We start from the raw sequence: 23,228 nt of genomic DNA on the forward strand, positions 1-23,228 counted from the left end.
AAGTGGAGGATTTGCCCACAGTGAAAGGTGACTTTTATGCCCTGGGACATATCCACAAAATCATTGGTGCCACTGATGGTACACATGTGGCATTTGTCCCCCCCCTGCAGGAATGAACAGGTGTACAGAAACCGCAAAAGCTACCATTCGATTAATGTGCAGATGGTGTGTTTGGCAGACCAGTACATCTCCCATGTGAATGCCCAGTATCCTGGCTCTGTGCATGACGCTTACATTTGAGAAATAGCAGCATCCCTTATGTGATGGGGCAACTCCTGAAGCACTGTGTGTGGATAATAGGTGAGGCCAAGGTCCCAATACAGTTGACATAGGTGTCTGGGTATGGGGTTGTCTCTAAGGGTTAGTGTGTGGCTAACAGTTGTCCCTCAACATTTGCAGGTGACTCTGGTTACCCCAACCTGTCATGGCTACTGACCCCAGTGAGGAATCCCAGGACAAGGGCAGAGGAATGCTACAATGAGGCACATGGGAGAACTAGAAGGATAATAGAACGCACCTTCGGCCTCCTGAAAGCCAGATTCCGGTGCCTCCATCTGACTGGTGGTTCCCTATACTACTCACCGAAGAAGGTGTGCCAGATAATCATGGCCTGCTGTATGCTGCATAACCTGGCTTTGCGACACCAGGTGCCTTTTCTGCAGGAGGATGGGCCAGATGGTGGTCTTGTGGCAGCTGTGGAGCCTGTGGACAATGAAGAAGAGGAGGCAGAAGAAGAGGATATCGACAACCGAAACAAAATCATCATGCAATACTTCCAGTGAGACACAGGTAAGAAGATGTCACTGCTTCCCACATCTCATACTATTGTTGGAGCTAGCATAAATCTGTCATTTTCACTCAGTGTATGGACCCTGACTTGTCACTTTGACTTTCCATTTCACAGATCTGGGTCCCACTTTGTGCCCTCTGCTATGTTTACTCCTGGCCTACAGCTGTGTTACATTGGTCTGTCAACAAGTAAATTGACAGACATCGCTATATTCCATAGATATTGCAATTACACATTTGTGAAAGCACAGACTGACTCCAGATTGTTTTATGAATGAAGTGTGTTTATTCCTTTGCAAATAAGTGGAGGGGGTTGTAAAATGGGCTGGGGTGGAGGTATGTCCATGGCAGAGTCCAGTCTATTTGTTTCACAGGTGTATTGTTCAAAGAGGCATAGGAAGTGGAGCAATGGCAGTTTAAGGATGGACAGGGTGACAGAGTGATACACAAGGGTGACATTCAGGGGCGTCTTATTTCCTGGCGGGGTCTCGGCAATGTTCTCTAGCTTCTGCCTGGATCGCAGGGACCGTTTGCGGGGTGGTTCTCCTTCTGCAGATGGTGGGGTACTGGTGGCCTGTTGGTCCTGTAGCAGAGCCTCCTGTCCACTATCGCCAGCGGAGCTGGAGGGCTGTTCATCGGTGTGGCTAGTGTCAGGCGCCCGTTGGTGTGCCACTGCCTCCCTCATGGTGTTGGCCATGTCTGCCAGCACCCCTGCAATGGTGACCAGGGTGGTGTGGATGTCTTTCAGGTCCTCCCTGATCCCCAGGTACTGTCCCTCCTGCAGCCGCTGGGTCTCCTGCAACTTCTACAGTATCTTGCCCATGGTCTCCTGGGAATGGTGGTATGCTCCCAGGATCCCTGCAAGTGCCTCATGGAGAGTGGGTTCCCTGGGCCTGTCCTTACCCTGTCACACAGCAGTCCTCCCAGCTTTCCTGTTGTCCTGTGCCTCTTTCCCCTGAACCGTGTGCCCACTGCCACTGACCCCAGGTCTCTGATTGTCTTGGGTTTGTGGTGTGCACTGGGGTGCTTGTAGTGGTGGACACACTGCTGATTGACATGTCCTGGGGACAGAGGTATGGGCACACGTGCTGGTGTTTCCTGAGGGGAGAGGCTCTGTGGTAGGTTGGGACTGTGGCAGGGTAACCGACTGTCCAGAGGTCCCTGATGGGCCAGGTTGGTCATCGTGATCCAGGCGTGCAGAGCTGCTGTCATCACTGTGGGCCTCTTCTGGGGGGACTGGATGTTGTTGGCACCACCTCTCTGGTGACGTTGAGTGGGGGTCCTGTGGGGATGTAAATGCAGTGTTATTGTATCGGCGTGTGCCATCTTTGCATGGATATGTTTCCCTCCATGGTTGTTATTAGCAAGGCACCTATGGGTTGTGTGAGTTGTTATTGGTTTGGCTAAGTGATTGTCACTAGTGTGCATGCTGTGGTGATGGGTGTCCATGCAGGTCTGTGATGGGGGTCCATGTATTGATGTTGCATGCAGGGCTTGGTATTGGGATGAGTGGGTTGTGATAGTGGGGTATATGTGAGGTGGTGGAGTGATGGGGTGAGGGTAGGGGTAGGAGTTTGTGATGGCATGCAGGTAGGGTGGAGAATAAAGTAGTAAAGATTTGACTTACCAGAGTCCAGTCCTCCTGCGTGGCCCTCAGGATGCATGATCGCCATGACTTGCTCCTCCCATGTTGTTAGTTGTAGGGGAGGAGGTGTTGGGGGGTCCACCCCCAGTCCTCTGTACGGCTACCTAGTGTCTTGCTACCACGAAACGCATCTTACCCGTAGGTCACTCCACCTCTTCCTGATGTCATCCCTTGTTCTGGGGTGCTGTTTCACGGCATTGACCCTGTCCACGACTCTCCGCCATAGTTCCATCTTCCTAGCAATGGACATCTGCTGTACCTGTGATCCGAATAGCTGTGGCTCTACCCGGATGATTTCCTCCACAATGACCCTTAGCTCCTCATCTGAGAACCTGGGGTGTCTTTGTGGTGCCATGGGTGTAGTGTGAGTGGTATGTGTGAGGGTGTGTGGGGTGATGTGTTGGGGTGTGTGCTGTGAGGTGCGTGGATGGTGTTTGGGTGATGGTGTTATGTGGCTCAGAATCAGTGGGTGCCTCTGGCATGTCTGTCTCTCAGTTGCCAAAAATGTTTTCATTGTAAGGGGTTCTGGGTATTGTGGGTGTGTGTTTTATGTTGGATTGGTGTGATTGGGTGTGGTGTGTGTATATGTGTCAGGTGTGTGTAGTTTGAATTGTCCAATGTGTAGTTTTGTTAGTGTGTGTGTATTTTGAGTGCAGCGGTGTGTACCGCCAATGGTTTACCGCAGTTGAATGACCACCGCAGTGATTTGTGGATCATGATGCTGTGGGCGTATTTCTGTTGGCGTAACAGTGTGGGTTTTGCTACCACCATTTTATCACTGACCTTTGGGGTGGCAGACTGTGTGGGTGTCTGTATAGTGGCAGATTTCTCTGTGTGGGTCATAATACCGCCGTGGTCACGGTGAGTTGGCGGCTGTCAGCACGGCGGTCAGCGACATTTACCGCCAGGGTTGTATTGAGGTCCTTTGTGTTTTCTGCTGTGGCAAAAAAGATCTATTTGAGGTGTTCCCGACTTTTGAAAGTAGCTTTGAAGGACTTGTGGGTGGAATTCCCATTTGTGGACTTGTTGCTGCATCTTGCTGAGCAGGTCTGACAAATCATTGTCCGTTCCTGGGAGATATTCTGGCACTATGTGAATGTGATGGTGGAGACCCTATTTCCATATTGTCAGAGAGAGTTGTGACAAGTGAAGTGACCTTGTCCCTCTCTGTTTCTGAAGCTAATACATTACTGTCATATTGTCTGTGCGCTCTAGAACAACTTTGTGAGAGGTGGTGAATAAATGCTTTCAGGGCTAGAAATACCATCTGATGCTCTAGGACGTTTATGTGTAGACTGAAGTGGAGAATCCCAATAGCACTTCAATGAGAGGTCCTGAAGATGAGAGTCCCAGCCTGTGTGTAAGACGCCTGTTGTGAGAGTGACCTGAGGCACAGGGTGCAGAAAAGGTCACCCTTTTAAGAGATGAGTTGTGTTCCACCATTGCAGAGAGTGGTGAGTCTGACAGTCTAAGAACACTAGATCTTTCCACTGACCCTTTGATTGAGCCCACTGACAAGAAAAAGATTGCTATAGAGGTTGCATGTGGAGTCAGGCATGGGGAAAGATGGCAATGCAGGAAGCCATCATCCCTAGCAGTAGCATAATGGTCCAGACCATGTATGACCAATTCTCTCAAAACTTGGGGAGGAAAGACTGAGAGATATGAACACAAGCCGGATTGGGGTATGCAATTCCTAATTCTGCATTGAGTATAACTCCTATACATTGCTGTATCTGGAGAGGTTGAAGGTAGGATTTGGAGAAGTTGAGTGTGAAACCCAGGTTGTGCAGAAGGTCCACTTTCATATGAGTGCGGTGTTAGATTGTGACAACATGCTGACTTTGATGAGGCAGTCTTCTAGATAATGGAATACGTGTAAATTATTTCTTCTGAGGAGTGCTGCTACTACTGCTAAGCACTATGTGAAGACCCTGTGAGCTGTGGTGACTCCGAAAGGTAGAACCTTGAATTGATAGTGTTTTCCTGCAGTCACAAATCTGAGGTATTTGCACATGCAGGGTGAATGGAGATATGGAAGTTGGAGTCCTTGAGATCTAGGGCGGTCATAAAGCTGCCCTTTTGTAAAAGTGGGATAAAGTCTTGAGGTGTGACCATGTGAAAGCGTTTGGATAGAATATAATGGTTTAAGGGCCTTAGAGCACCGTCTTTTTTGGGAATGAGGAAGTATGGAGAGTATGTCCCTGTTCCTTGATAATGTATTCGATAATAATGTAATTCGATGACAATGTAACTGGCTTGATGGCTCATTTGATAAGAAAGGATTGTGCCTCTTGTTTGAGAAGAAGAAGGGCCTTTTGCAGCAGCTTGTGAGACCGAGCGGGAATATTTGGAGGAGTAGTAGTGAGCTCCAGACAGTAACCATGTTGGGAAATGGATAGGACCCATTGGTCCAAAGTGATGTTGACCCATTGTGTATAGAAATCTTGAAGTCACCCTTGACAGGTGTGAATTGGGGGTGGGAAGGCATAGATAGTCACTGTTTAGCTGTTGAGAGGAGTGGGTGGTAGTTTTACCTCTACCTCTTTTGTTGTTACCTCTATAGGTGCTTCTATAGAATCCCCATGAGTAGGAGCTGGAAGGCTGTCTGGCCTGAGATGTGGAGGCCTCTGAGATTGCTGGTTTGTAACCACCTCTAAATGTGGGGCAATGAAAAGTACCTCTTTGTAAGGGAGATTGTAAAGCACCCATGGCCTTCGCAGCATCTGTATCTTTCTTCAACTTCTCAAGGGTGGAGTCTGCTTTAATTCCAAAAGATGTACCCTATCAAAGGTAATATTTAATACTGATTGTTATACCTCAGGTTTAATACCTGAGTACCTAAGTCAGGCGTGTCTCCTAGCTAAAATGGCAGTGTTGATACCGCATACAGAAGTCTCTGTTGCATCTAGGGCGCATCTGATGGCATTATTACTGATTGCCTGCTCTTCAGTGACAATCTGTTGTCCCCTTCTATGATGGTCATCTGGGAGATTGGAGGAGCTCCTCCATTTCAACTCAGTGAGCCCCATCATATCTTGCAAGTAAAGCTTATGAGTTGGTGATACACCAGTGATTGGCTACTTGTGTAGCCATTCGCTTACCTGCAGCATCAATCATTTTACTCTCCTTATCTGGTAGGAGAGTCCCCTGCGGTTTGACTATTAGCCTGTTTACATGTGGTAGTTGCCACAATAGAATCTGATGGGAGCTGTGATTTTATAGATATAGGATCTGAGGGTGCCGCCTTGTATTTTATATCAGCTCTAGGGGTGATAACCCTAGAGTTAACTGGTTCCTTAAATATGTTGTCAGCATGAAGAAGCATGCCAGGGAGCATGGGGAGGAACTGAATATCCCTATGTGTTGACGTTAGGATGTCAAAAAGAAAGTGTTTTTTTAAATGTGGTCCCTTTGAAGGACCTTGTGGAATGCAGCTGCTCTAGCAATCACCTGTTGGTGTGATGTAGCATCCTCTGGTGGTGAAGATTGTGGGGGTATAGATCTGGATCCATAAAGAGGCTAGAATCAGGGCCATATGTATCCCAGGGATCTGGGTCCTGGTGTGTGTTACCTAAATAACCCCAAATTAATGACAGGGGAACCCTGTGGTGTTACGTCTGCTGCAGTAGAAGGGGTGGGTGATTGAGGAGTGAATGAGGGTGGAGGAGAAGTGGGTGGTGGAGGTGTTGGAGGAGGTAGTGGTGGCAGAGGAGGAGAACGAGGAAAACGCTTGTGAATTGTGATAGCCATTTCCTTGATCTTCTTTAGAGGTTATGATGTGTCCAGATCCTCCTGAAAAGATCATTTTCTCTTGACGATAACATGGGGGGCAGATGATGCACCCTGTTCCATCTTGGATGTGGAGGTAGCGCTGTCCATAGTCTCCAAAATAGGTTCAGCTGAAGATGGAGTGACCGAAGATTGACTAGAGTCTTTGGGTTCTGAAGAAGATGAATCCCTTGCTTTTGGCATTGATCGTGCCCTTTTGTCTGTACAGAAGCTGAGGTGGTGCTTGTTCAGCTCAGTGCTGAAATGGTCGGTACCAAGGAGGAATTGGACTGGTGTTTTGGACCGAAGATGTTGAGGTCAACGCTGAAGACGTTGACTTGATCTTACAGATTTTTGGTGCCAAGCCGTAAGACATGGCATCTGCAACAGTTTTTTAGAGCCGGCCATAGCCCGAAGGCAGTGGTGGTCCAGAAACCTCTGTAAAGGGACTTTTGGTCTTAGAGGAGGTAGGGGGAGCAATGATACTCACAGATTGTGCTGGTATGGCTTCTGGTGTGACTTCTTGGCTTTAGATGTCCGACTGGGCGTTGGAGTTGGAGTCCTCAGTGGAGAAGGTCTACTCCTGTTCTAGCTCCTACTGAGTGTGCTTCTCCCCAAAAGATGTCCAGAGTGTCTTTGGGATCTTGTGTATCTAGTCAACGAGCCCTCAGGTCGTGAAGGGTCTTTTTTGACCAGAAGGGTCTGTAGGCATCGCAGGTGGCTTTGTATTTTATTGAGAACATGGTAACAGAAACAGCATACTGTTTGAGGTGCATATAATAATAACAAATTGTACATCAACACTTTATATACAGCTGGAATGAAGAAGATAACATTACGGTTCCAATGGGGTACTCCCAAAGACCGTGTTGAGAGATGATATCCCCGTGGGAGGCACGGTAAACAGAATAGTTCTTGTGTTTTTATTCTATAATGCAACCAGTACCCGAATATGTCAGGATATTTACTAACATTTGGAGGTGAAAGTAATTGTAAAGTGGGCTTGTGCAAGATGATAGCCCTGTAAGATCCCTACCGACATCTCACTATGCAGAGGTGGGTGACTGAGTTAAATGAGTGTTTGAGTTGTCCAGGGTGGAAAGAATGGAGCGGAATAGGCCACAAATGTACTTGGGACGTGAACTGGGTGGTAGCAGCTCCCAGTATTCCTCAAATTACTCTTGGCAATATGTAACATCTTGTAGCCAGGCGGTTAATTTGGGGGAGGGGCATTGGCCCCAGTGTATGTCAGCTCTCCTCTTGGCCAACAATAGAAGCATGACTGTTAAACGGCGACTCTCGATTGGTATCTGAGAGATGTATCCTAATAATGCCACCAACGGCATTCTTGCAGGGGTATGGCCTGTTATAGACAGCATAGTATTGAAGATCTTCTCCCAGATGGCTAATATCGGCATGCAGGGCCACGCTAAGTGTAGGAAGGAAGCCTGGGCCTCGCCGCATCTTACGCATGACGCCTTAGGAATTAGACCAAGTTTAAAGAACTGGAGAGGATAGCAATAAAGACTGTGCAGGTATTTAAAATGTATGAGATGTAGTCTGTGATTAGGTGAGAGATGGTCAATTTGACTGCAACAGTAGTCCCATTGTTCATCTGAAAGACCTGTGTCCCACTTTTCTCGGGCACTTAAAGTAAGTGGTGGTGCAGAGACTTCGGTGGAGGCATAGAGACGGGTAATTAGGGGATGGAGACGTGAGGATAACTTCTAGTGGTGGAAGTGTGGATCGTGCTATGGGGATGGAAGGATGTACGCTACGACAAGACGTTCAAACAATATATCAAGTGCAGTATGGCCTACTCCTTCTGACTGAGATAATTGATTAAGAAATTGTCCATCAGGATATATATCTGTGAATTCAGCAATGTTAAGTTTGAGTGCTTGTGATCTTATTCCAGTTTTCTGTAGGGGCGGGACCTCTGGATTTTCAAATAGTGAAATGGATAGAGCATATAACAGGGGTAGTCCCACTTTTATGCGTAGCCCCTCCCATGCCCAGCGTGTGCAGGCCACCGGGTTGACCCAGCCTTAGGCAATCCATAGGGGGTGAATAGTGCCGTCATGAGGGGGCACGGTGCTGCTCTGTCTGCCTCTACAGTGGTGCGAATCACCTCTTGTATCATTGGGGTTAGGTTAGTGTATGGGTCATGGGTTTATAGGACAATATCGTCTGCGTACATGGAGACCTCCAGGGCCCTACAAGTAAGGCCGATACCTCTGTCTGCGTGTGTTGGCGGAGTCGCGCAGCTAATAGCTCCATGGCAATGGCAAACAGCAGGGGCGAGAGTGGGCAGCCCTTTTGAGTCCCCCGGGTGAGTCGAAAAGGCTCCGAGAGAGACCCATTAATATGCACTCTTGCCGTTGGGAGGGTTTATGGAAGGCAAATTAGTTTGATAAAGGTAGAGCTGAGGCCAATTCTAGTCAGTACTGGAAAGAGGTAGGACCATTCTAGTGTGTCAAACCCTTTTGTAGCATCCAACAAAGCCACTGTTCCCTGAATGTGTGGGTCGAGGTGATGCATTATGGCAAAAATATTGCACAGATTATGAGATGTGGACCTTCCTGGTATAAATTATTTTGGGTAGGAGTGGTAGTAGGCAATTGGCTTAGCACCTTAGCGAATATTTTGTTGGAAAATTGATGAGGGAAAGCGGTCTGTAGGGGTTGCAACGTTATGCAGGTTTATCCAGTTTATCCAGAGTAAAGTAATGATCAAAACCTCTCGCAGGAAGTCAGGGAGACTCCCCATATCTACTGAGTCTTGGTACATGGTAAGGAGGGGAGGAGCCAGCAAGCAGTATAATGTGGTAAGCCCGTCTGTGCCCGGGCCATTATTCCCCGGAAGTTCCAATATCACCTTTATTACTTCTTCTGTTGTGATAGTGAGATCAAGGTAGGCTCGATGAGCCCAATCCAGCCATATCAACTGTATTATGTCAAAGTACTCGGTAAGCTCCGAGTCTATTGTCTCTGATGTTGTATGATATAACCTTTCAAAGTATGAGGAAAATACATGTGCTATCTATGGTGTAGATGTGACTAGATTATCAGTGAGGTTGATGATTTCAGCTATATGGGATCTAGAGGGGGTTGTGGCGTATCAGTCTTGCTAGGGTACTCCCTGGTCTATCCCCCCTCCATATCTGCATGCCTGTGTTTCTTTATGTAGGTACCTGACTTTGCGTAGGGCTTCTTTATTGAAATCTGACAATTTGGAGTTGATGTCCGCTAGCAGGCCAGATTCCTTTGAGTGAAAAACCGGGACTCAAGGGTTTGAATCTCCTCCTCCAGGCCAGTTAATGTAGTTTGGATAGATTTTAAAACCCCAGCCTGCTTTGCAATACATGCCCCCTGATAACTGCCTTGAAGCTTCCTATAGTATTGAAGGCGAATGGACTGAATTAGTATTAAGTGCAAAAAATTAACAATTTCTTTAAGTATCTTGTCATGAAACACAGAGTGCATTGGGAGATAGGCACCAGGAGAAGAAACGCAGAGTAGTGTGAGGAATCTGTAGTTTCAGTAGGACTGGTACATGGTCTGGTAAGGTGTGGGGTAGATCAGTAATGGCTTGTAGCCAGGATCTTACTTCTGATGAGGTTAATCAGAAGTCGATGCGGGACCAAGACCCATGATATGTCGATATACAAGTACCAGTGAGGCTGTGTGGGTGTGAGAGTCTCCAGGTGTCCTGCAATGTGTTGTCGGCCATTAAAGTACGCAATGTTTTAGAAGCATTTGGGTGGAGTACACAGGGCCCCCCGATCTATCCAGTTTATCATCCAGCACTGCATTAAAATTGCCTCCCCAGACAATGACCCGTGGGTTTAGGCTCTGTATCTTTGCCCACAGTGTGGAAAAGAAGTGTGGGTCATCAGCGTTGGGGCTGTAGACAGCCACCAGTGGTAATGAATGTCTTTCAAATGAACCCGACAGGAAAATATATCTACCATCTGAGTCGCAGATTGTTTGAGTGGTTTGCCAGACTAGGCCTCTGTGCAGAACTATTGAGACCCCCCTGGCATAATTAGAATATACTGATGAGTGGGCTACATTGCAACTTCTTGCTTTAAGGTGGGGAGAGTTGGAATCTGTGATGTGTCTTTCTTGTAGAAAGCAAATGTCAATATTGTGTCTGTTCAGGTATGAAAATACCAGTCAGGCTTTCCTAGCATCGTTCAAGCCCTGCACATTCCAGGTCAGGCAGTTTAAAGTGACCATGACGCCACTACGTCTATTGTCAGGTGGGCCCTGGGCACCCCCAATGGGTCTTGAGGTAAAGTGTTGAAACTCAAGTGTAGAATGTGTACTCGCATGCATCACTGAAATGTTTGTGTAAACAAACAGGTAAATGACTTAACAAGACTGCAACTTACCCATCCCACCCCCACCAACACCAACCCCCCAATTAGATTGAGCAATAGTACCCTGAACCCTCTCCGATATAACCAACTGAGATGAAGGAGAACAAATTTGGGAAACATCCCACGGGACGAGGTGACTCAGGGGGTAGCCAAGCCTACTGACTTGGTGGCCAGCTGCCGTGTTCAAGGACCCTACCTGGCACAATGATTCATTGATCCAACTCTGTAGTGATCGGTAGGTTGCCATGGGGGGGGCAACGGCCCATCCTATTCAACGTCACTTAGGTCCTAAGTCTGTACGGCCCCGACCTGGTTGTGTTTTCTGGCGGCACCTTTGGCAAATTTTTAAAGCAGCTTTAGTGCCTGTAAAGAAATGTGCTTTGCCATCAACTGAGATTCTGAGTTTAGAAGGGTATGTTAGTGCATATGGTATTTCGGCTTTCAGAAGTAGTTTCTTTGCAGGGAGAAATTCTCGGTGAGTGGCCTGAAAGAGGGGCGTAAAGTCCGGTTAAAGTGAGATTGCATTACCATGGTATTGCAGAGGACTTTTATCAGAAGCGAGGTGTAGAATAGTGTCTCTGTCAAGATAGTTAAGAAGTTTGGCAATGATCAGTCTGGCATCCCCCCCCAGGAGGGGAAGAGGACCCAGCGATCTGTGGGCACGCTATACACTGAATACTGAGGAGAGATTCTCACTGAATATGCTGCACAGCAGAGTTTCAACTTAATCTTCCATTTTGGATATTGCGGTAGATTCAGGTACACCCGCTATATGGAGATTACTGCGGCGGGACTTAGCTTCTAAGTCTTCGTTTTTCGCCTTTATGATGTCCAGGATTTTATACATTTTAAGGAGTTGATCTTTCGAGTCAGTTTTCTGGTCATCGATAACGGAGATTCAGGATTCCAGATCATCCAGCCTAGTTTCATGCGCATCCACATGTTGTTTAACTTGGAGGAGGCGGGCAGTAAGTAAATCCTGCTTGCCATCAATGGTTTTAAGACTGGTTTTCACATCAACCAGTATTCCTTTGAGGTCAAGCTCTTCGGAATTCTCATCGGGTGAGGGGTTGGAAACTGCAACTTGGTTTCGATTGCTGTCACCATGACGTATTGCGTTTTTCCCCATCGAAGGATAATTTTGCTTGTTTGATGTCTGTTTTCCCCATATTTGTAGCTGGGCCAAAGTGAACAAGAAAATAAGGGGAAGTTTTGCAGGTTCTGGACACGTGCATGGCGCTGAGAAAGGCCAGACTTAGAAGTTATGGTTGTTGCCCCCCAAAAGACCCCCGCCAATGAGTGAGTCACAGAAGGGGGCACAAGCAGACTGCAAGGGTAATTGCTGGAAAATTTTATTTCCCTGGGGACATCCACCCCTTCCGAGGGCATGTGGCGTCTGGAGGGCAGGCACTTTGCAGATTCTTCACAGTGGGGCGGTATCAATGCAGTTGCTCTCGGGCTTCACCATCTCTGATCTGAGGGACCCCCTCCACTTACCGGGCACACGTCTGTATCTCCCCAGGGCTGCCTAGCAGCGCAGCATCCACCCACCTGCCGTGCCATGAAAAGAGGGCCTCAGGCCAAGGAGCATGCCTCCGGCCCAGCCCAATCCACGCCCGCATGCGCTGATCTCTTCTGGCACTGCCGGCTCACACACACCACTCCCGGTCTCTCTGAGTATTCAATGGTTCACTGCCGCGCCGCTCCTGGTAGGTACACTGGAAGAAGCACAGTTTTTACAGCCCAGGGATTGTGCCAAATGAACACTCCACGAGGATAGGTCCGCTCAGTCTAAGCCTTGCGGCCATTCGGTGTTCCCTCCGATTAAAACTCACTGGTTCCCGAGCTGCACGCGCTTAAGGCGACTGTCATCTGTAGGACAGAGCCATCGGAGCCTCGGTTATGTTGGATTGTGAAGGATTAATTAAAGCCAAGCCGTCTTGTGAGCGGCCATCTTGCTGCTCGGCGAAACCATGCCCCCGCAAGTGGCTTTTTGATGGTTGGCAGAGAGGCGCAGGTTACACACCAGATGTTAGTTAGTGTACGGGAATTTGGAGTGGCACCGTAGGCAGAATCGAAACGGCATTCATTCCATCAGCACAACATGCTGGTGAGGTAGGCTTGGAGGGCAAAGATGCCCCGAAGGGCATTGGATCGGTTTGGAACTGATGAAGTGAGACAAGCGTGATAATAGAGAAACGCAATCAAAAACAATACTCTTGATTTAAGGAAAGATGGAACAAAGATTTCAAAATCGTGAAGGGAGAATGGAGCGAAGAGACACACACTCGAACCTGACGGCAGAGAGAAAACTATCTCACAAAGGAGTCGATGCCCATTCACTGTATCACAGAGAAGGAGGAGTCGCTCGATCCTGTGACTCAAAAATATCTTTTTAAAGAAAAACAACTTGCAACACTCTGAACTCAACACTATATGGCAGGAGCATGAACAGCATGTGTATCTACAGCCACACATACCAATGAACATGTAGTTTTGCTACAAACACTATTTCTCTCATGGGCATGCAAAGTAATTACCCAGCAATAGTGCAGCTATATTTATCCAAACACTGATTAAAAAAAGGCAGTGCAACACTACATCTACTTTATTTAGACTACTCCAATCTCAGCCACATCTCCACACAAGTGAGTGGGCATGATGCTCATTTTTGTTGCTTCTATCAAAGAATTGGACATGGCTGTCCTAATTACTCTAACAGTGAACAGACCCATTTATTGGCCATGTCCTGTGTCATGCAGCAATTTATATCCTCACATCAGAGTACCTTCTGCATCCCTTCTCTTTAGTGTGCCGCTGCGGCTATTTCATCTTCGTCACCAGGCCTCAACATTTTCTGAATTCACTGTATGGGTGGCTACTTTAAAAGATAGTGAATGTTGGAAAAATACTTGAATGATGCCATATGCACACTGTTAGAAAGTGCGCTTCTGGTTAACAGATGTTTATTGTATGATACTGCAGTGCTGTTCTTATGTTAGTCATGCAGACTGTGTGTTGTCTTATCATTTACAAATCTCATGTCTAGGGGTCTGCCAAACAGACTTGACCCATCAATAGCTGAATGACCTCTAGGCAGCTACTCTCTGAGACACACTTATTTAGTTATACACACAATAAGGTAGGGGTTTCACTAGATTCCTCTGCAGTCTACACAACAGGTGATGTATCATGATGACATTTTCTGTGCTGCACCAACACAGAAAGAGTCTGTGTGCTTTTTTGGCATCTTAAAGACATCCATTAACTCAAAATATCTAGATTAAATGCATATTTTGCTCATAGCAGAGCTCGAGAACAAGGGCAATAGTTACATCTTTCGGTTTCCAGAAAAATGAAACTTTGGAGATATTTTAAGTTAATGTAGGCACTCACAGAACCACAAAGAAGCACACAGGCTAGTGGGGTAACAAAAAATGGTGCGCCCTCGCAGAATGTAGTGAGTGCCCCCCTGAGTCGCCCCTATGTTACATATAAAAATTGGTTTAGGACTCAAAGGGGGCAGCCTCAACTGTTGGGCCCACCTGCACTGGAGGGGCGGCAAGGCCTTGCATTACACACCTACGACAGGCCCTTTCTGCTCTGGTATAACGCAGAAAACATCATCAGGATATAGTCCCTGGATAGTTCATCTGCTCTGGGGCTTCATTCTCAAAAAGTAAGACATACACCGTTCAATGCAGGTAGTTTTCTCCTTACAATTATTTAATACAAAGAATACAAAATTAAAAAAACAAAAACAAAAAAAAACAAAGTGGTTGCTAACTAACCTTCTGCCTTGATCACCATAATTCCACGTGCCAGGTCAATTGATGGGGATATCAGACTCAGTCTAGGTTCCTGCTTCTGAGTAAGGCTAACACCAAACGGGTTCACGATCATCCAATTACGGTCATACAATAACCCCTGACTTCCAACGGGCCACTCCGAAACCTGATGAGGTATAAAGAAAGAGACAAAAACAACCAGAAAGTGAAAATGAATCCATAATTATCATTACAATTAATAAAAGACATTCTCACAAAAAAGAAGGAAATGGTTGACTCTTTAATGATGCAACAATTTTCTTGATACTTTGCGGGTTCATGTAGGGAAACACCCATTCCGTGAAATGGCTTGCCGTACAGCATTTCATGTGAAAGTTTTGTAGGCAAGACGGACCTCTGTTATGGGAAACATCCCCAACCACGACCCCCGAACAACGAAGTCGTGGACAACGAAAGTGGAACAACGCTTTTGTTAACCACGACTTCCTTGTTCGGTGCCTTAACCGTGCATGTGCTGAACAACGCACATGCTTGGTTAAGGCACAGAAGACGGGAGTAACCAGGTAAGTGGGGCTGGGGCCATTTTAGGGGCAGGGGTGGAGGGGTCGCGGCCTTTTTAGTTTTAGGGGTAGGGGCTAGGGGTCAGGGTATTTTTAGTTTTTGGGGGTGTGGGCTCGGGGTAGTTTAAGTTTAGGGGCAGGGTGGGGGTCGGGGTATTTTTTGTTTTAAGGGGCAGGAGTGGGGGGTCAGGGTAGTTTAAGTTTAGGGGAAGGGTGGGGGGGTCAGGGTATATTTAGTTTTTAGGGGCAGGGTTGGGGGGGTCTGGGTAATTTAGGTTTTAGGGGGTAGGTGGGGGGTTAGGCTATTTTTAGGTTTTAGGGGCAGGGGTGGGGGTAGGGGTAGTTTAGGGTTTATGGGGGTGGGGGTTTTAGGGGCGGGTAGGGGGTCGCTGTATTTTTAGGGGTGGTGGGTCGGGGTATTTGTTGTTTTTAGGGGTGAGGTGGGGGGTTGGGGTATTTTAAATTTTTAGGGGGTGGAGAGTCGCAGTAGTTTTAGGGGCAGGGGTAGTTTAAGTTTTAGGGGTAGGGTAGTGGTAGAATTGTTTTTAGGGGTGGGGTGGGTGGTTGGGGTACAATTGTCTTAGGGGTCGGGGGAGTCATATGCTGGAACTACGTATGCCATTCATGCATGCCTTTACCAGGAATGCCTTTACAACAAAAAATCATTGTTAAGGCATTCGTGGTAAAGGCATCGGTGGAAACAATGCGGTTGTTGTTCTGAACACGTAGTTCAGGCATGCGCAGTTCCATCATGTGTTGTTCCGACTCCTATTCCTCTGTTATAGATCTCAAAATGTAAGTGAATGCCTGCAAAGTCTTGTCGGTAATTAAAGCTTGATAAATAAATACCAAACTTCTGGATTAAATCGGATTAAATCGGAAAAGAAATGTAAGTAATTCATAACCAAGAATAAGACATGGGCGACTGCCAAACATTGCAAACATCTGATTTGCAATCAATGAATTCATAGGGGATACCCAGTTAGATCACGTGCCTAAACATTGCTTGCCTCTTTCTCAAATTAACTTGCTCAGTGGTGAAGTATCTTTTAAAACGTTCTCAATGTTCACCTTTTGAAAGCGTGGAAGGAAATTTGAGTCACTGTTGACAAAGTTAGACCAGAAGTGAGTCTGTGTTTGCCCCGTGGTGAAATCTCCAGAAATCACTAAGAAGTTAACACGTTTCTCAATATTTTTCCCTGCTTCTCTGACTCCTTCAGGCTCTGGATTGTGTGTAAGCTTATTGGAAGTGGTCAGATTGATGCACTGCCTGACAGATGAGGCACAGAGATGCCCCATTATTGAAGGAGTCAATATTAGATTGGCCTTTTACAACACAAGTGTAATTACCATAAGGTAAAGGAAACTGCTATTCTTCTAAAACTCAATGACTGATGTTTTGTCTTGCATGATTTAGTATGGAACCTTTCTGACACCCAGTGGATTCCGTATCGGTGCGACTAATCGCTAGAATACAATGTAACGAAAGCTTGGTTTAGAAGAATGGAGTTCACAGATACACGCAGAGGAATAAAGAAGTGTGATTTACAGCTCCGTGCGGCCTAGTCATTGGCAGGTACCCAGGCTGGGGAAAGGACTACAACTAGTGACGCGATAGGAGATAAGTAACTTAAAGAAGAAAATGCTTTCCTGTACAGTTTTCCGTGGTCCAAACAAACTGCTTGTGTGTGCCATGTTTCCCTTTATTGAAGTGCTGAGTCGGCCAGTGGGATAACAAAAAATGGACCCTTCCTGCACAATGTGATGTGTGCCCCCCTGGGTCGCCCATATGTTACATATAATCATAGGTTCAGGGCTCAAAGGGAGCACATTTTAGTTACACTATAAATCACTTGGTGCAGAGGTGATATTATCCTGTGAAAAAGATGTTTGATGGGATTTCATGAATCATGCTTGAGAGAAAACAGTTTTCTCATGATTTTCTCCCAGAGGTTATGGAAGGTGCTCCAGAAGTTAAAATAAGAGCATATTTTCTGTAAATTCACATTTTCTTTCTCATTCTGATATTCTCAGTAAAACATACACTTCCAACAGGAGCAGCCTGTCAGTTAATTCCCTTCTGTTTTAGTGCAGCCTCACAGATTGTTCTAAAGAACAACTAGAGCACTAACAGGCTTACTTATGTGAAAAGTATGGCACACCTGAAACTATTTTGAATGTATCAAAACGGTTAAATATAAAACATTTAATTTAATTTAGAAATTAGAGGTTCCATTTTGTCATAGAAACTATGATTAGTGCTCTAGAAAGAAAAAGTAGGACACTTTTAAGCGAGTTCTCAAATATCTTCCTCTTCTATGTCATTAAAATATTCTTACATGTAGGCTGACAAATGCACATTCTGAATTTATGCTAAAAGTATGACACATCTGACCGCCCTGTTAATGGAATCAAGGTGGAAAACTGAAAGCTGGAAAGGATACTGCAGTAAATGAGGAGATTAGGGAGCTTCATAACAAAGAAAACTCCTGAGTTGGCTACCAGAGAAAAAAGAGCCCAAATTTAGCACAAATATCACCCAAAAGTATAGCCCAGTGACAGAAATGTGCAAAACACATACTTTTGTTTGCAGTTTTATATAGCACAGACTTGACCTAAAGATATTGGTCTGCTTTACATGGGCATAAGTTACATTACACAAGACTATGGCCCTCATTATGACCCTGGCAGTCAGCAGTACTATGGTGAAAAGTACTGTCAACAGGCTGGCGTACATTACACCATAATATGACATTGGCAGTTTGGCTGAAGCCAAACCTCCAATACCACACCGACCGCCACGATGGTAACGGCCGCCAGGCTGGAGATATCAATCTCCAGCCCGGTGGCTGTCACTGTACCGCATGCGGGATAATGACCGCGCCTACCGCCATGGTTTCCGTGGCTCCCTTACCGCCACGAAAACCATGGCGGTAGGCACTATCAGTGACAACCCTGTCACTGATAGAGGACTTCCCCACCCCCACGCCCTCCCCAGATTCCCCCCACCCCCCTTCCTCTCCAAACCCCCCTTCATTCACACCCCTCCATTCACACACACACACATGCATACACACACCCATTCCCACATTCATCCATGCATGCGTACATCCATTCACACACACATCCGCACACACTTTCATACGTACACGCAGACATGCATTCAAAGAACACAACATACACACACTCACACATCCATACATGCACACACATTCAACACGGAACAAACACCCGCATACAATCACGCACATTCACACACACACACAACACCCCCCAAACCCCTCCCCTGTCAGAGCACCCACTTACCTGTGTGCAGGGGGTCCTCTGGCAGGAGACAGAACGGGGAGCTGCTGCCACCCGCAGCATCTGCAAGCAGAACACCGCCAGACCGTATTAAGGGTCATAATATGGCTGGCAGCAGTCTTTTGGCATGGCACCATCCACCGGCATGGCCACAGCAGGATTTCTGCCAATCCTTCTGGCGGAAATCCGGCTGTGGTCATAATACGGCAGACAGCTGATAGCCGTGGCAGAATGCAGCACACATAGAGAGAGGAAAAAATGGGAAGAAATAAAGACATATTTCCCCGTTGCATCACTCTTATGCCAACTCTGAGCTGGTGTAGGAATCTGACGCATTCCCAGACTTGTAAATGTGGGAATGCATCTGATTTCTTTGGGTTTCACGGGTGTTGTGCATGAAAGTGGTCCATAGTTACAAGGTCATGAAAAGCCATGCAAGATGGCTTTGCATGGCTTTGTAAATACGGGCTGGTACACTGCGCCTCCAGAGCATCATAAAATTAAGCTCTGGTGGCACAGTGTGCTGCTAGGTCCCTGAAAATGAGGCCCTAAGTCTGCTTCCAGTTGGCGGGAGCAATCAAAATGCTCCGCCCACTGGAAGAGGACTTTTCATCTGTTTCCCTGCCCCTTCTGAAGTGGGTAGAGAAACAGCCGAAAAATGGCTCCCATCTGCAGGACCAGCATTTTTACCTTCTTCCTTTGGGCTGGAGCAATACTGGCTACTGCGGCAAGCGGGAAGCCAGCTGTTGTTTGAGGCATTGGGGCTCTCCCACAGACCCCCAACAATCATGTAGTGGGTGTCCTGAGTGGCTCCATGGCACCCAACGTTTTCCTGGAGTATGGGATCCCAAGGACTAATATTTTTCCGAGGAGGGTTGCTGCCTGCCTCCTTCATAATAATATCGGCCCCAATAGCTGGGGTTCTAGAGTCTGAAATCAGCCCAGGGAGGGAGGGAGTGCGGCCTTTCTCCCCAATTATTAATTGAACAGGTCCCAGGGGCTGGGGGACCCTAGACCTATATTGTCCTGGGGAGGGGGAGGAGGTGCCCCTCCCCTTTCCTAATATGGCCGAGCCCTGGAAGATGGTGTCCCCAGCACCACATATCGTCCGAGAAAGGGGGGCTGCATGCCCCTCTCCTCATTTATGTGGGTGTAGGTTGCAGGGCCTGTTCACGGACTGTGCATGGAGTGGGGTTGACCTCATGTGGGTGTTAGCTGTAGGGTCTTGCCAGAGGCCACGCCCTATGCCTAATCCCCTGCTACATTAAAAAAAACATAGAAATTCACTGCAAAAACCAAAGGTTACAGAGATGTTATAGTTAGGAAACAGAATTAAAACTTGAGAATTTAGAGACACAAAACCATAGAACTTCAGCAGTTATTGTCATACTTATGTCAACAATCTATAACTCGTGCCATAGGGTAGTTATAACTCTGGTCAGGAGCAAGGCGCTGGCACACAGAAAATGTGGGAATACACATGAAGGTAAATCCCACCTCCCATAAAATATTCTTCTAAGCTCTCCACAATAACCCAGAAAGCAAGACTCAAGTTTGAAAATTCAGAATTAGTTTAATGGAATATGTATAGCAATTCTTGTATACATACTCATGATCAACTTGTGATCCAACAACTGCATCTTCCTATATATTCATGATGTAAAGACCTCAGATATAATTATGAATATAAAACACATTTTATGTTTGAAAAATGCAGGTATTTGTAGTGTTTAATATTTTGTTCTCATTGTTTTAATTATCGTTCATGTGCAAAATGCTTGGATGAACTCACCACCACTGTTTAAGTTGATTGATACATGCATTCTGTTTTGTACGGCATGGCACAGATTTACAAGTTACTTACACAAAATTAATATATAAATGGACATTAAAATATAATTGAACATTTTTGTTTGGCAGGGGGGAAATCTTGTGAAAGGGCTTCCATCGCATTAGTGAAGAGATAGCTGGACTTCAATATGAAAAGAAAACATGACAAGACATGAAAAGAAAAGAAAACACAACAAAATACATCATAAGGCCTTACCTCCTGTGCTGCACAGGATGTGATTGGGTAGATGTAAATATGAGTAAGCTTGATGGGTGTGGCAAGTTCTTTTTTTGACGTTGTTGCTGGTATATCAGACACAACCTGCTTGCTAGGCTGCAAGTTTGAGTTGTTGTTCTGATCCACAATGGATTTTTTCCAGGAACCATTATGTGAGGAAACGGGATCACCACAAAGTTTTGTATGTTTGAGTATTTTCCCGTAAGATTTGTCAGTGACTGTGAGGCAGTGCAACAAACCTGTTACGGCATGCTCTGTAGTTGTTGGATGGCCAGCATGTGGGTCCATCTGGGAGGAATGTTTGATAAAAGTGTCTACTATGAATTTGAGAAATCTCTGAGCATCTTCAAAAGTGGACATGTAGCCAAATGACATTCTAACAGAGCCAGTAGGATTTCCATCTATCACATCCATGTCGTCTCCACAAATGTGCCCAGCCTGTTGGGAGAGAAAAAAAGTACTGTTAGCCTTTAGGTATGAGGACGCAACTCCTGTGTCTTTATTTTCAAGTTGTTTTGATAGAGCACAACTTGGCTGCGCCATTGTGCTTTGTTGGAAGAAGAGTAAGGAACCATTCAACTTCATATATTAGGAGTAAAACTATTTCCATGTAAAGGGGGTGCTATAAAAGACCACAATACTATAGTGCATATATGCCTGACAAAGCAAAAAAACAAAATGGCCACTGTGATATTTTTTTAAATCATATATATATATATATATATATATATATATATATATATATATATATATATATATATATATCTCCTTTGACTCATCCCAAGCCCCATTGTACTACTATGATCTCCCTAATCCCTTTCTACAGACTCTTCCCTCCTCTATCTCTCATTTACTCATCTCAAATCTAATCTTACTACTATGATCTCCCAATTAACACTTCTGAATTCTTCCCTCTTCTATCCCTCCATTATTCTGTTCAATCCAGCTAACAGACTCACATGTCCTCCACTCAAATTAACTCATACTTCCCTATACTAATACTATACTTATATTTCCCTATACTAACCCACCACTAATCTTTTGGGTTCTGGTGTAGTGTGCCATTCACTGAAAATCGCTTCAACACCTCATCAGGAATAGTAAGTGCTATATGAATACAACTACAATTACAATCACAACTGTTAATAAAACACATGTATACCTTAGTATTTTAACAAATGATATATTTTATAATCACTCATCATTTAATGTGCTTAAGAGAATGTAATTTATAAAAGGATAACTAAAATGTAATTCATTTCTGTTGTTCAGGCTGGAGTTAAGTTTTACAGGATTTTTATGTTTACCTTCACATGAAACTTGCTTTGTTGTGCATTGTTTTTCTTTCCTCTGCAGGTATTAGATAAGGAAGCGAGAATTGGGTTGACAAACTAAAATCGGTAACATGGACCTACCAGAATGACTTTCTTATTAAATTCCTGGGCATGGATGTAATCCAAGGTTGAGCAGATGAGTTCAGAAGAGGATAAAGATAATTGAACATAATTCACAATGGTATCTTGATAGTGGAAATGTCCATGGAGGTGATGTCAGCTACTGAAAGGTTCTGGAATTGATTAAGGTGTTGTTTAGTAAGTCAGTGCTTCAGATTTCCTTTGTCCCTTCACTAGAGGGGTCCCTTAGGGAAAGATAGATCTTCTTTCTTTATCAAGTTAAGCAGCAACTCACATCTTTCAAAAGGACTTCTACCAAAGTTTCCTGTGATGCTGATGCTGACGCTTTCGTCTGGATTCATCTTTAGAATATTAGAATGGTTAGGAATTTAGATTCAATGGTTAGGCAGGAAAATCTGAGTCTGAATTCAAAGCACCATATGCTTTTTCTTATCTTCTACCTTGTTGCTATTAAATTGTCAGTTTTTTACCTTTGGTAATCATATACATTTATACTATGTTTTTGAGACTCATTTAGGTAAGTTTGGCTTTGAGTCTTTAATAAATTCCTTTCTAAACTTCAAGTTCATCTCTGAAATTGAATGTGTAACCAAATGTGTTGTATTGTCATTAATGTGTTGTGAGTTAAGGTGTTTCTCCTTGACCCTCAGGACTCCTAGAAAGATTCATCAACCTAGAAGGAGGAGGAAAGGACGACGCTAGATCAGATGGTAGCAGAGTGATGATGGTTAGGTTCCTGAAGTAAGGAGAACTAGAGCCCTGTTTTCTACATCAGCTAGTATTTAGAGCCTGGCCCCTAGAGTCCATGTCCAAATCGCAGAAGATTGCCAAAGTTATGCAGATGTGGAGTAGTCTCATATTGAAGAAGGAGGTGTGAGTATTAATAGGATTATGGATTCTAGTGGCTTGTACTTAGCTTGCGGTGTTTGTAAGACTGGATGATGCCATGCAGAGATGCTTGCTTGTTGTATGAGTGTGATTTGTAAAAGAAGATGAAGAGGTTATTGGGCTGACGTGATCTAAGATCCCGGGGTAGTACTAAAAGGTATAGAAGATACCATATTAAATTGTCTGCTAAGAAGTTGTGCTCATTGTAAGACGTAGCCAACAGCGCAGTTAAGATAGAGACTTGCTTTGTGTGAATATGCAACAATTGTTATAGTGGATCTTAATGTGCAAAGAGAGACTGTACTGATTTGAATGATAAACTGCAGGTCGAGATTGGGTTTGAAGAATTTGAGAAATGTCTTTTGAGTTTGCAAATATTCATCCCTTAGTGAGCAGCCAAAAGATATTTGTTTTGTAGTTCCTGCATGTTTGTGAGATTGCGGAGAGAGTGTTTGTGCAGATTGTAAAAGAAGGGAGCTGCTGCGAAGAGCGAGGTCTACATCACAGTGCACCACACTGGTATGGGATGTTTGGTGTGGTGCCGCACTGTTATTGGTTCACAACAGCATAAGGGACGACGCTGTGATTGGTAGTTTTTGCGGAGCAAAGGTTTTTGA

At 45.3% G+C, this 23,228-nt stretch overlaps 1 protein-coding gene across 1 annotated transcript in view; it reads right to left on the reverse strand.

The window, feature by feature from the left end:
- Positions 1–23,228, reverse strand: part of LOC138280770 (molybdenum cofactor sulfurase-like) — a 566,269-nt gene that overhangs the window by 173,299 nt on the left and 369,742 nt on the right. Inside the window, exons 8-9 of the mRNA XM_069219519.1 lie at positions 20,288–20,746; positions 14,381–14,543 (exon numbers count right to left, since the gene is read on the reverse strand). Coding sequence (XP_069075620.1) covers positions 14,381–14,543; positions 20,288–20,746 — 622 coding nt within the window. The remainder of the gene's footprint in view (positions 1–14,380; positions 14,544–20,287; positions 20,747–23,228) is intronic.

This window comes from Pleurodeles waltl, chromosome 2_2 (assembly GCF_031143425.1).
Source record: "Pleurodeles waltl isolate 20211129_DDA chromosome 2_2, aPleWal1.hap1.20221129, whole genome shotgun sequence".
In the NCBI taxonomy this organism is placed as follows: domain Eukaryota; kingdom Metazoa; phylum Chordata; class Amphibia; order Caudata; family Salamandridae; genus Pleurodeles; species Pleurodeles waltl.